This window comes from Neophocaena asiaeorientalis, unplaced genomic scaffold (assembly GCF_003031525.2).
Source record: "Neophocaena asiaeorientalis asiaeorientalis breed wild unplaced genomic scaffold, Neophocaena_asiaeorientalis_V1.1 scaffold45, whole genome shotgun sequence".
NCBI classification, from domain to species: Eukaryota; Metazoa; Chordata; class Mammalia; order Artiodactyla; family Phocoenidae; genus Neophocaena; species Neophocaena asiaeorientalis.
Window position 1 is genome coordinate 4,887,471 of NW_020174642.1, and position 14,357 is coordinate 4,901,827.

A 14,357-nucleotide genomic window follows, 5' to 3' on the forward strand; every position below is an offset into this window, starting at 1 on the left:
ATTGTTAGGTAGACAGTCAAGGAAAAGTTCATAGGAAGACCCAGGGAGCCACATGGTAGTACTAACGTGGACCAAAGCTGTAGTGTTGACCCTTCAACCATAGTGTGCGGTTGATTTACAATATTATATTAGTTTCAGGCATACAACATAGTGATTCAGATTCTTACAGATAATACTCCAATAAAAGTTATTACAAAATAATGGCTATAATTTCCTGTGCTGTACAATATGGCCTTATTGCATTTATTTATTTATCTATCTATCTATCTATTTATTTATTTATTTATGGCTGGGTTGGGTCTTCGTTGCTGTGCGCGGGCTTTCTGGGGTTGCAGTAAGCGGGGGCTACTCTTCGTTGTGGTGTGTCGCCTTCTCATTGCAGTGGCTTCTCCTGTTGCGGAGCATGGCCTCTAGGTGCGCGGGCTTCAGTAGTTGCACCACATGGGCTCAGTAGTTGTGGCTCGAGGGCTATAGAGCTCAGGCTCAGTAGTTGTAGTGCACTGGCTTAGTTGCTCCACGGCATGTGGGATCTTCCCTGGCCAGGGCTTGAACCCGTGTCTCCTGCATTGGCAGGCGGATTCTTAACTACTGCGCCACCAGGGAAGCCCATATCTATTTTATACATAGTAGTTTTTATCTCTTAATTCATACCCCTATCTTTTTTTTAATATTTTATTTATTTGGTTGGGCCAGGTCTTAGTTGCAGCAGGCGTGCTCCTTAGTTGCGCCTTGCCGGCTCCTTAGTTGTGGCGAAGTCTTAGTTGCAGCATGCATGTGGGATCTGGTTCCCTGAACCCCAGTGCCCTGCATCAGGAGCGTGGAGTCTTAACCAGTGAGCCACAGGGAAGTCCTTCCATACCCGCTACCTTTTTTAATGCTTAATGGTGTTGAGCTTTTTCTGAGTGTATAAATAGGTAGTTGTACTTCTTGTATCAGAAGTTGTGGTCTGTTGCAGTTGTGTACGTGTGCTTATCATTACATTGAAATGTTTTCTTGTGTAAAGGCTGAGGGTTTGAGGGTGAGAACAGAACTGGGAGAAAAAGAATAGTGGGCTTACTTTGGTTTTTAAAGGCAGTGTCTTTGTGACTTTATCCTCAATTTCTTTCTCTTAGAAAAATAAGTTTTTATTATATGTCTATACGTTCTGTATAGTCCGAGGTCAGCAAATCTTTCAATAAAAGGCCAGATAGTAAATATTTTAGGCTTTGTGGACCATATACAGTCTCTGTGGCATATTCTTTCTTTGTTTTGTTGTTTTGTTCATGTATTTAAACATGTAAAACCATTCCTAGCTCACTTGCAGGCTGGGTTTGGCTCTTTGGCCTGTTGTTGGTCACTCCCTGGTCTGGTGTAGCACAAGGAGTTTATGTGGTTAGGATAGTTCTCAGTGCGTCCTGGGATGGCGGAAAGGGGAAAGAATATCTTGTGTTTGGAACATGACACACTTTAAAAATTTCTTTAAGATCAGTTTTTTTTCCTTCAACAGATTCCTGCTGAACTCTTGTTTCCAACAACTCCCGTGTCAAGTCAAAGCTTTCCTCCCGTTAAGGAAAATGTTCCAAGAGGACATCTTTCAGAAGCGGCAAATACTTATGCAACGAGACTTATAAATAATCATCGAGGTTCACCCCAGTCTGAACCTGAGAATAACAGGTCAGTGGCTAAAATGTGTTTTTCCATTTGCGGAATGAATACTAAACAGCTTTACTTGACACTTCAATGCAGTAATACGCTTCTAAGAAAGTGTAGTTGACATGCATGTGAAAAGTCTTAAGGACAAGTTACTTTGCTTTCATTGTCTGAACTTACCCCCACTCCATTTACGTTACCTGTTTAAATCAATTAAAAGAACATTAATTGTTTTTATTGTGGAGATTGATCAAATTGTCACCTCTTTGAAATTCTGTATAGTATGAAAATTCCTGCTTTTAAGATTATCAGTATCTGAGTAAAGAAAAACCTGAAGCAATTAACAGTACAACGCTGTAATGTCAAATGTGACCCATACGTTCTTAGCATAGCCCATGACATGCTATGCACTTCGGATGAGTGGATGGAGAAGGAAGAGGAAGAAAGGTGTGAGTGATACATGAATTGGACAGTCAGCTCTTTTGACTGGAGTGGTCGGGAAGGCTGTATGATGAGCTGGTACTTAGGTTGGTCCCTGAAATTCTGAAAGCAGTAAGTGCTCTGCACGGTGGCCCATTCAAAGGGGATAGAATGGACACAGGTGAAAAGGCGCGTGACACCAGTGAACTAGTACATTAGACTGACTCCATCTGATATTTGTTATTGAAAAAGAAACATTGAAACAAGATTCTCTGAAATAGTGAGGCCAGGCGTTCCAAGAGGTTTTGTAGCCTTCATTAAATTCTTAAAAGGATTTTTGAAAATTCAGAAAAGATTAGAAATTGTCTTAATGCATATATACATCAGAGAGGGCATGTTTTGAAATAGTTTGCTGTTTATAGCCTACATTTTGAGGTCTTAGTTTATGGCTGAATTGCTACTTAACTGAGAACATGTGTGAATTTTTTTTAACTAGTCTCCATAATATTGGCTTTTCTTCATAAAGATGGTTACAGACAAAGTAAGAAAAAGTAAAATTTGTAATGTTACAGACGTGATCATGGAATTTAATTTCGGATATGACTGCCATCAAAATGGAAGAAGAGAACAGAGTAAAACTTTTCATTAAATTTTAAAAAAATACTTATTTTATTTTTGGCTGTGTCGGGTCTTAGTTGCAGCACACGGGCTCTTTGCTGCAGTGCGTGGGCTTCTCTCTAGTTGTGGCCTGTGAGTTTTCTCTCTTTGTTGTGGTGTGTGCTCCAGAGCACATGGGCTCTATAGTTTGCAACACGCAAGCTCTCTAGTTGAGGCACGGGGGCTCAGTAGTTTTGGTGTACGGGTTTAGTTGCCCCTCGGCATGTGGGATCTTAGTTCCCTGACCAGGGATCGAACCTGCGTCCTCTGTATTGGAAGGAGGATTCTTTACCACTGGACCACCAGGGAAGTCCCCTTCATTAATTTTTAAAGCCTGTATTTATTCTTAAATTCATAGAGCCAAAGTCTGTGGAAAGGTGTACCTAAACTAAGTCTTGAGAGAGACAAATAGGAATTGGCCTGGTAAGAAAAATAATAGGACAGTTTCCAATTAAATGCTTAACTCCGTTGATCCCTAGACAGTCTCAGAACTTGGAAGCATTGGGAACTTCTGAAGGTGGAAAATAGGTGTGAGAACAGGAAGCTTGTGTGAAAGTTTCAGGAAGAGTAGTTCCCTGGACCTCTTCCCAGCCCGCGAAGTCCAACAGTGCTGCTTCTCCTCCTCTGCCAGAAGGCAGGGAGTTTACTTTCTGGAGCAGTTTCTACTGCTGAAGATGTGGGTGAGCCACTGTTTTGGAAGCAGAAGTAAGGGAAAGTTTGAATACTGAGTGGAAGAAATCCCCCTCCCTTCCTTGCCTCACTGGGCTCCCAAGAGAAAAGCTATAGAAGATGATGACAGCCTGAGCATCCTTCACATTCCCAGACCTCACTGCCTCTAGTCTGAAATAGAAATATAGCCAAGGATCCTCAGATGTACAAAACTGAAACAAAGGGAGTAGAAGAAACCATGTGAAATTTATTGAGAGGGGGGTAGATGTTTAACAGATAAATCTCCTAGAACAAAAAGATAAATGGTTGGAAGATAGAAAAAAGAAGAGACGACGTACTGGAGGGGCCAACATCTGAGTAAGGACATTTCAGAGTGGGAAATCAGAGAACAAAGGGAGAGAAATAATATAAGAAAGACTTAATTGCCACTAAATACACAGCATAGTGGCTGGAAAAGGTAAGAAATATCTCAGAGAGGAAGAACACAGACTATATTCAAAAGATCAGGAATCAGAATGGCAGGAACAATGAATGGTAGATAACAATGGATTGATGCTTTTAAAGTTTTGAGAAAGTAATTCCCAACCTGGAAGTCTGTATTTTTCAAGCCAGCAGTGAACTTGAGAGGTGAATAAAGATATTTTCACCATGCAAAATTTCACATTTCTTTATGTCATATGTACCCTTTCTCAAGATTTTATTGGAGATTATGTCCTCTCCATATGAGAGAGTAAGCCTAAGAAAGGGGAAAATCCTTCTTGAGAAATGAGGTCTTAACACATAAGGCCCAAATAGCAAATCAGTACAAATATCCCTCTAAGTGGGGCAAAAAGTAATCAATTGGTGATAAATTCACAGAAAACTAAGCAGATGAAGAAAATGAGGCAATTTTTAATGCAGGGGAAATTGTTTTCCATGAAAGGATAGGGCATGCTTGTTTACTTTGTGGTTCACCTTTCATCACTGAATGTTTATAAAAATTCTGATGGGCAAACGGGAATGGCAGTGTCATTCACTGAGCTCTGGAATTCAGAGAGCAGCCCTGGGGTGGGTGGTGGCATTCTGTTTGGACATGTTACATTGAAATGCCAGAAGGCATCAAATGAAGAGATATTTGGCAGTATAAGGATGTGCTACTTTTTTTTTTTTTTTTTTTTTTTTTGCCGTACGCGGTCCTCTCACTGCTGTGGCCTCTCCCGTTGTGGAGCACAGGCTCCAGACGCGCAGGCTCAGCGACCATGGCTCACGGGCCCAGCGGCTCCGCAGCATGTGGGATCTTCCTGGACCGGGGCACAAACCCGTGTCCCCTGCATCGGCAGGCGGACTCTCAACCACTGCGCCACCAGGGAAGCCCAGGATGTGCTACTTTTAAAAAGAGGTCTCAATAGTTGTTTCCTTATCTGTAAAAGGAGAAAATAATCTCTACTTCATTAAATCATTGGGCAGTACTGTGTAATATATCATTTTTTTTTAAAATGAACATGGGCATTTCTTAGAATTTCAAGATAGATTACTTCAAGGTCGTCTATTTTTTCCATAGCTACATTTTATAATCTTATATTTCATATATAAAATTTTTTCCAGCCTGAAACGGAGACTCTCTACTCGTTCCTCAATTTTGAATGCAAAGAATCGGAGATTGAGTAATCCAGCATTTGAAAATTCTTATAAAGATGATGATGATGATGAAGATGTCATCATCTTAGAAGAAAACAGTACTCCCAAGCCTGCAGTAGACGATGATATTGAAGTGAAATTGCAACAGAGTCACATGGAGCAGAGCAGTATTCAGGTGGAGCCTGTGGGTGATAATGAACCGAGTGGCCAGACTAGTTCAACAGGCACCTCATCATCCAGGTGCAATCAGGGAACCACTGCAGCCACCCAGACTGAAGTACCAAGTTTAGTCGTTAAAAAGGAAGAAACTATTGAAGATGAGATAGATGTAAGAAATGACACAGCCATACTGCCATCCTGTGTGGAAACTGAAGGAAAGATTCGTGAAACCCAGGAAATCTTTGATAAATCTGCTGGTGATGTTGGTTGCCAATTAAATGAACTAAGAAATGAGCTGCTTCTTGTCACCCAAGAAAAAGAAAATTATAAAAGACAGTGCCACGTATTTACTGACCAAATCAAAGTGTTACAGCAGAGGATACTGGAAATGAATGACAAATACGTGAAGAAGGAAACTTGCCATCAGTCTACTGAAACTGATGCTGTATGTTTACTTGAAAGTATTAATGGTAAATCTGAAAGTCCAGACCATATGGTGTCTCAGTATCGGCAAGCTTTGGAAGAAATAGAAAGGCTGAAAAAACAGTGTAGTGCTTTGCAACATGTAAAGGCTGAATGCAGTCAGTGTTCCAATAGCGAGAGTAAAAGTGAAATGGACGAGATGGTTGTGCAGCTTGACGATGTATTTAGACAGCTGGACAAATGCACTATCGAGAGGGACCAGTATAAAAGTGAGGTGAGTTACATCATTCAGCACAGTGAGAGTCGTGGGAGTCCGGGGCATCTAAAGCTTAACTGCCAGTTGCTAGGTGGGCATAAATCACGTAATCATATTTCCATGTACCGACTCCACTGATTCTCAACTGGGAGTGGTCCTTCTGGGGGCATATGGAAATGTGTAGGGCAGTTTTGGTTCTTAAATGTCTTGAAGGGATGGGCATTGTTGGAATCGAATGGGCGGGAACCGGGTCTGGTAAATGTCCTGTAGTGCGCAGGGACACTGCTGTGCAGTGAGGGATCGTCCTGCTCATTCCCACTGGGACGCTCAGTTACTACATGCCAGGAGTTCTAGTCCGTTATAATAAGCCTGCAAATAACCACACAGGGTAGTGACAATACCTTATTTTATAGAGGTACCCTGTATTACTTATGATTAGGTTCCTTTGAAGGTGACATAAAACCCCACATAACAGTAGCAGCTGCACAGTCATCAGAGACACAGGCTCCTTCTGCATCGTTGCTTTGCTTCTCAAAGCAAAGCACTCGGACCACTGCGCTTGTGGTCCGAGACGGCTCTTCAGGTCCAGCCAACGTATATCTACATTCCAGGCAACAGGAAAGAGAAGGGGTGCAGTTTCTGAAAGCTGCTTATATGCCATCTGTCAGACCTTAGTCACCTGGCCAGTGGATGCCTTGGAAATGTAGTCTTTATTTGGGCGTTCTTTTACTGAGGAAGGAGGAGCCCCTAGTTCAAATTTGGGTAGCTCCTTTGAAAAATATTTTACGTATTATATTTACATGGTGTGTGAAAGGAGAGTTTCTCTGCTAAAAGGAATTTGGAAACGACAGTATGGTACCGAATTGCCCCTTCTTCTGGAAATACTGCCGACATAAATGCTTATTCAGACATTCCGCTTGATGTGTTGGCTCAGGAGCTAGATGACAAAATACATAAAAAATATAAGCTTTCTGTTGTAACTTACTGCTGGTGAGTGTGCAAGAAGTGAAAGTCACTATGACCTCAACATAATTTGGGCATTTTTATCTTGGTTTTTCAGTTTTTAGGTCTCATTTGCTTTTTTGTTTTTGGGGGTTTTTTGGCAGTACACAGGCCTCTCACTGTCGTGGCCTCTCTCGTTGCGGAGCACAGGCTCCGGACGCGCAGGCTCAGCGGCCATGGCTCACGGGCCCAGCCACTCCGCGGCATGTGGGATCTTCCCGGACCGGGGCACGAACCCGCATCCCCTGCATCGGCAGGCGGACTCTCAACCACTGCGCCACCAGGGAAGCCCCCATTTGTTTTTAATCATGCTTTAATTAACATTTTGTATTCTTCTAATGTAAAAAGATATAGAGCTGAAACTAAGCAAATGAAGCTTTATTTATAGAAAGCTATTGTGTTTTGTGTGTGTTTTTTTGGTTTTCTTTTTGGACCGGGGAGGTGCCCTAATTTTTTTATGGTAATAATTTTCATCAAGCAGGATTTTGTACATTTCTTAGCTTAAATTTGCACTTTGACATTAGTATTTTTAAATTGTACAGTTATAAAATTAATTAATTTTTTGTCAGGTTGAATTATTGGAAATGGAAAAATCACAAATCCGTTTGCAGTGTGAAGAACTGAAAACTGAAATCGAACAATTGAAATCTACAAGTCGACAAATTGGAGATGTGTCAACGTCAAGTAACATTGAGGAGTCTGTAAATTATACTGATGGGGAAAGGTAATATGAGATGAGGCATTTGGCTAGGGCTGCAGTTCTGGTTAGCATGATACTTATTTGCTAGTGCACATCAAACAGATTGTTCTTGCAAAAGAAGTTACTGGCTGCTGTGATCCCAACGTTCTGATAGACAGAGATACAAAAGAAGTACATGTCATCATTCTTCCCTTCAAGGAACTAACAATTTTGTGAACTTAAATGAAATAGGAGTTTCAAAGGAATTAAGCTCTGATTGGTCAGAGTGGTTTGGAATGTTTTTTGGGAAAAAGTGAAAATTGAGCCAGATATTGAAGGATGGGCTGAATTAGGCGATGACTAGAAGACAAGGGTCTATTTCATGAAACTTACTTTTTGACCTTGATTTCTTTAATTTCTCTACTTGGCACCATTTCTTTATGGTTTGCTACCTCATTTTACTACATGCCTTCCCCAATTTTAACTTTTAGGAAATCACAAAATTACTAAAAATTGCCATTACAGGTGATTCCTAATTACAGGTGATTAATTAGGAAGAAGTTCTGTGAAAATAAGAAAACAGTAAATGAATGATTACCCTCTCTCAGGAAGATATTAAATGGGCTTGGGGTTCTGACAGTATTGGTGGTCTGTTGATAACCATTCAAGAGAGAAAAAGAAACACACAAAAATAGTCATTAAAAATAGTGCAACTCTTCTTGCTAATATGATAAAACTTGATACCTAAAATGTACTATTGTTGAGAAATAATTTACCATCCTTACTTGACATTAATTATATTATGACTTAGTTTTTTAGCTTAAGGTTTTAAAGGATTTCGTTAAATCTATTCATGGAAATAGAATGAATAGATCAGTACATATAAGCATCGGGGGGCAAGGGGTCAGAAAAAAAAATCCCAACTGGTGTTTCTGAAAACGGGAACCACAAGCATCTGTGGTGCTTGTGAAAATGCAGATCCTTGGACCACAGTGCAGTTGATTAAATTGGAAACCTTTAAACAATCTCCCAGATGACTCGCACACTAAACTTTGAGTAACTGATGGTCTTTTAGACCTGTGCTTTCCAAGACAGTATAGGCACATTTGGCCACTGACACTTGAAATCTAGCTAGTCTGAATTGAGATGTGCTTTAAGTATAAAATACATGCTGGATTTTGATGCCCTAGTATGAAAAAAAAAATAAATAAAATGCCTCAATATTTTGGTTATATGATGAAGTAATATTTTATATGTAACTAAAATTTATTTCATCTTTTTAATGTGGCTATTTGAATATTTAAAATTGCATATGGAGCTCACACTATTTCTCTCAGTCCTGTTCTGTGTACTAAAATAGGGATTTGTGATGTGTCCTGTAGAGAGGAGGAATTAGCCAGGACAGTCAAAAGACTTAAAGGATAGGATAGGCCAAAGATGGTTGTAGGATCATACTGGTCTTTTTCTATTTTTTCTATAGAAATGGGCCTCTGATTGAAGATGAGTGGGAAAGCTTGGACAAAAAACAGCTGTTACGGGCATGATGTAAAATTTTATCTAAGGTCCAATGGAATCTTAACATAAGCTCACAAAAAACATATTTAAAATCACATTTTTATGTGTTGTCAACCCAAGGATGAGCAGCTCGCTCCTTCAGAGATTTCCACCCTAGAAAGATCAGTATCTAAACTAAATGTAGACTTCTTATATTTTGGGAGGGGGCAGAACAAAAACAACTGTAACATTCTCTTGACCTAGGCGTCTCAAGCTTTGACGCAAAGGCTGCTTGCTGCGTAGTTGTAGAAATTTGAAGTCTAGAATGTGGATATTCAGTTAGATACAGTATAGAAAACGGAAGGAATGATAATGATCACTTAATTCAGGGTTTCTCAGTGTTTATAATAAATGCATAGTAAAATGGATAGTTAGTGAACTTTAGCATGTGATAGGTTCAGAGAAATCCTGCATTTTATTTTTTTTGAAGGCTTTTTTTTTTTAATATTTATTTATTTGGTTGCACCGGGTCTTTGTTGCAGCAGGTGGGCTCCTTAGTTGCTGCTGCAGGGCTCGTCAGTTGCAGCTCACCGGCTCCTTAGTAGTGGCATGCAAACTCCCAGATGCGGCATGCATGTGAGATCTAGTTCCCTGACCAGGGTTTGAACCCAGGTGCCCTGCATTGGGAGTGCAGAGTCCTATCCACTGCGCCACCAGGGAAGTCCCAGAAATCCTGCATTTTAAAAAGTCTTTTAACCATTATTTAACCCAAAGTTGTATAAGCTCATTTGACCACAGGACCATTTCTTTTTCCTTTTATACTACTATGGATATCTCATAGAACATGTTTTAGGGAACAGTTCAATTCACTTTGCTCAAAAGGAAGCTGAACTTCAAAGAGACACATTCTTATTCTTAGACCAGTGTTGTTCTCACTAGTGTATCATTATTGTTTTCCAGGTGATAACAAGATTTTCATTTGTAAATAACATCTTGTAATTTATGTATTTTACCAGTTCATCTTTTCTCCAATCTCGAATTAAAATTGTAATAGTTGGAACCAAACAGAGCTGCTAGTGTTTTGAAACACTCTACATACCAACAGATAAATATTATACTTAGTTATTAAATTATGAATTATTAAGTTAAATGAATTGTTAAATCTAGTTCTCTTGAGGAAGTTTTGCTTTTCATTTAGTTTGTATATCATTCTACAGAGATTCCATTTTAATGTTTCCCTTAAATTATAAGGCCTACCTGAATATTGAACTGTATTGTTACAATGTTCGTCTAATAGGTGTAATGTTTGTATTTGCAGCCTCAAACTTCGATCTCTTCGAGTTAACGTAGGACAGCTCCTGGCCATGATTGTACCTGATCTCGATCTTCAGCAAGTGAATTATGATGTCGATGTAGTTGATGAGATCTTAGGACAAGTTGTCGAGCAAATGAGTGAAATCAGTAGTACTTAAAGTGTATTTTATGTGAGATACTAAAAAATATTTGCTTCGTCTTTCTGGTTGTATAGCTTTCAAAATTTAAGCAACTTTGTTATAGATATGATACATAACAGACTGAAGAACCATAATCTTTTCTGTATTCTATGCATTCAAGTGTGGACACAAATATTGTGGACACATTATCACACCTTTTGAAATGCCTGTGAATCATTGGTATTGAGCAGCTACATAGCTAACTCATGATTCTGCTTTGAAATGTAAATATTTATAATTAAGTCACACATATTTTTTTATTACCCTAGAGGACTCAAGTGTTTTTCACCAAGAGGTTTTCAGGTTTCCCCTAACCTTTGTGCAGTCTTTTCTGGTTCCCCAAAGTGTATTTTTCTCTGACTTGAGGGCTGTGCCATAATACAAATGGAAATGTTACCTTTGATTTTCTTACAGAGAAGTTTAAAACAGGGTTTTTAAAAATGGAATAACACTCCCGATAAGTTGTAAGTAATTGAGCATTAATGTTTCTTTTCTATAAATTCTTATCTCCTGAAATATTTTATTCATGAAAATAAAGTAAGCAGAAACTCCATCCATTTTGCCAGGATTTTTGTGTGTGTGCTGAGATTGCCGATCATGGTTATTAAACACAAAGTGTTTTTACAGAAAAAAATAATGATTTTTAGTATAAAAATATAAAAATATTAAATGCCCCACCACATTTACTTGGAAGCCCATCTTTGGCTGCTTGGTCCGCATGGAGTGGGCACAGTGATTGTTCACTATTTCTTTTTGTGAAATTTCCTGTACAGCCTTTTGTAGGAGTACTGCAGGTTAATATGAGTTGAGGAAGACAATCTTTCTCCAACAGTACTGCATACCTTTTCTTATATTACAAACCTAAGTGTTTTATATCCTGGAGTTAAGCAACAAACAACCTAGGATTATAGTATTACATGCCATAAAAATGATGCTTTACTGGTCCCGTGTTTTGTGCAATTATAAAGAGATGGCTTTCTATTAAGTATAACTGTATATATAATTAAGAATCTTATTTTCCACAACTAAAATGTGCATTATTTTTTTCAAAGTTTTATCATTGCTATTTATTTTTACTTTTGTTTCTGAACATTGAATACATGTTCCTTTTGTATGCTTAATTACATGTCTGTCATGTACAATATTAAATTTTTACTGTACATTAACTTCTAGAAAAGGCAAATAAATTTTTATTTGCTTGATAAAGTAATTGAAAGTGTATTTTTGGTATGAAGCTGGTTTTCTGTCACAGTTGTATTTGCTCAAATTTTAAAATATCTTGTAATAAAATAAAAATATATATGATGGCTCACACTTCAGATACTACTTTTAAGGAGTTCTGTATTCAAGTTATATTTTGAAAAGTAAGATTGTGTCTGTTAAGACCCTCAAGTTGAGCTCATTTTACTATATTTATTAGAAGTTACATTTAGAAGATATAATTTCTAAAAATTTAGAAGTTATATTTACTTCCATTGAGGCTCTAAGACTGGGCTCACCTTGAGAGTGTGTGCGTGCATTTTCCACTCAAAAAGGGACTTTATTTGTGTAAGTCATCTAAAGAAACCTTGCCTAAATGATAGCAGCTGTGTATAGCATGTCTAAGTTTGTGAATATTTATGTAGCACTTATTTCTGGAATTTGCTATTTTTCCCTTCCTTTTGGTCAGCTATATTCTTGCAAAAATACATATTTCATATGGCTGTTAACTGGCTTAACGGCAAAGTTAATCATAGATTTAGAGAAACTTGCTTGCTAAATCGATTCTTTGGAAATACTTACCTAATATTCACTCTTTAAGAAAACATTGCCAAGATATGACTTTGTGGCTAGCAAATTTAACAGAAGAATGTACATGGGCTTTCATGTCATCTATTGAGGTAGCGATGATACCTGTCTTTTTTTGTTAAGTTAAATTTGTTCCTACCTATCTTTTTTTGTCAAGTTAAATTTGTTCAAAGGCTAGTGTGGGGGAGGATAGTGTGGCTTAAACTAGTTATTTAAAACTTAAAAGCAGTGTGAGGACGTAAACCAGAATAGTCCACAGTCCCTACAAACAGGACCTCAGCTAAGACCACAAAATCAGTAAAAGCTAATTTTCACACAGCAGGAGAGGCGTGGCATATGGATGTGGCCTTTATTTGGGCCTCAAATTCCTAATGTGGGCAGGAGGTGCTGGTGACTCTGCCCATGGTCTCAGACACTTGATTCCTGCTGTCATACAGCCCATTAGGTCGTTATTTGTCATGGAGGAATAATTAAAGTGACATGTACTGATGGTTCTTACCACTCACTGACTGCATTTTAGAATCACTTGGGCGGTTCTTAGGAATCCCAGTGTGAGGATGCAGCCCGTACTAATTAAGAGTTTTGGGGGTTGGACCAAACTGTCAGGCTGCTTTTCTTTAAGGCCTCCCAGTGCACCGTCAGAGCTGAGAGCTGTTGATCTATACCCTCCAGTGATGAATGTTTGTAAGTGTTGAACTCAAGTGGTTCCTGAAACAAACTCAGGATCTGCATGACCACTTTCTTCACTGGGGTAAGCAAGGACAGGGAGAGGGAAGCAGAGTTGATGCCCAAGTTAGAAATGTAAATACAACAGAATGATATAAAATGAAAAGTGTTTTCTTATGTCCTTCCAGAAAATATTAGCTGCCTACATACACACATTCATATATATATGCATTCAGTTTATATTAAATTTTATATCTTTGTATTTGATTACATATTTGTATCAAATCTACACAGGTACCACACCATATAATTGGTAACATTTCCATATTACTCTTTTGAACAGCTTTAGTAGCATGTTACGACATGAATATGCTCCCAGCCCTCATTTATTTCTCGTCTTTTGATATTACTACAAAAGATGCTGCTGTGAAAATACACAGCACACGTACTTTTTAAAGTATATCCAGAATGTAAATACCTTGTAGTGAATACTGATAGGTCAAAGTGTATGCCGTGTTAATCTTAATAAATGTCGCCATCCAAAAATGGTTGCGAGTATTTATACTCCTATGAAAAATAGATGTATGAGTGTGTTTTTTCCTATCTCCATCAAACTTTCTGATATGTGGGAAAATGGCAGCTTGCACTTCTTTGTCTCAGGTTGAACATGTTTTCATATGTTTTATTGGCCATTTTAATTCCTTTTTCTGAGTACCCTGTCATATTCTCTGCCTATTCTTTAATGTTGGGTTCTTTGGTTTGTTGCTTTAAAGAAGCTAAATGCCTGTTGATGTGGCCACAAACACTACCCAGACAACTCCTAGCTTTCAGAAGTTGGTTCAGTCTTACTTTGCAGTGTCACATAGACTCATTGGAATGGAGTGAGAGACCCACTGGATTCATGTCTTTTTATATGAGTCTGCCCCTTGAACAACTTGGGGCTTGTGGGCTCTGACCCCCATTTAGTCAAAAATCCACGTATAACTTTTGACTCCCCCAAAGTTACTAATAACTGTTGACCGGAAGCCTTACAACAATGAACAGTCAATTAACATGTTTCGTCTATGTTACAGGTATCATTTACTGTATTCCTAGAATGAAGTAAGCTAGAGAAAAATTGTTAGAGAATCATAAGGAAAATACAGTACTGTACTGCCAAGTTCGTCATCTGTTTACAAGATGGACCATCTCAGTATGTACATCTGTATTATCTTAAATGATAGACAACACTAGATGTTACGTGTACCCATTGAAAATGAAAAGGTGATGTGAAAAATTCATTTATTTACAGGTATAATGATTCATGCACTGGTAAGAAGCAGCAAGGAATATGATTGCTTTTTGGTAGCCTGGTGTAATCAATACAATTGCTTCACGGTTGCCTAACCTATACACTAATTGTTAT

General features: G+C 38.5%; 1 protein-coding gene across 1 annotated transcript in view; it reads left to right on the forward strand.

The window, feature by feature from the left end:
* MORC3 (MORC family CW-type zinc finger 3) overlaps positions 1-13,757 on the forward strand; it is a 43,515-nt gene extending 29,758 nt beyond the window's left edge. Inside the window, exons 14-17 of the mRNA XM_024758199.1 lie at positions 1,487-1,653; positions 4,960-5,848; positions 7,402-7,556; positions 10,324-13,757. Coding sequence (XP_024613967.1) covers positions 1,487-1,653; positions 4,960-5,848; positions 7,402-7,556; positions 10,324-10,477 — 1,365 coding nt within the window. The 3' untranslated portion in view covers positions 10,478-13,757. The remainder of the gene's footprint in view (positions 1-1,486; positions 1,654-4,959; positions 5,849-7,401; positions 7,557-10,323) is intronic.
* The last annotated feature ends 600 nt before the right edge of the window (positions 13,758-14,357 follow it).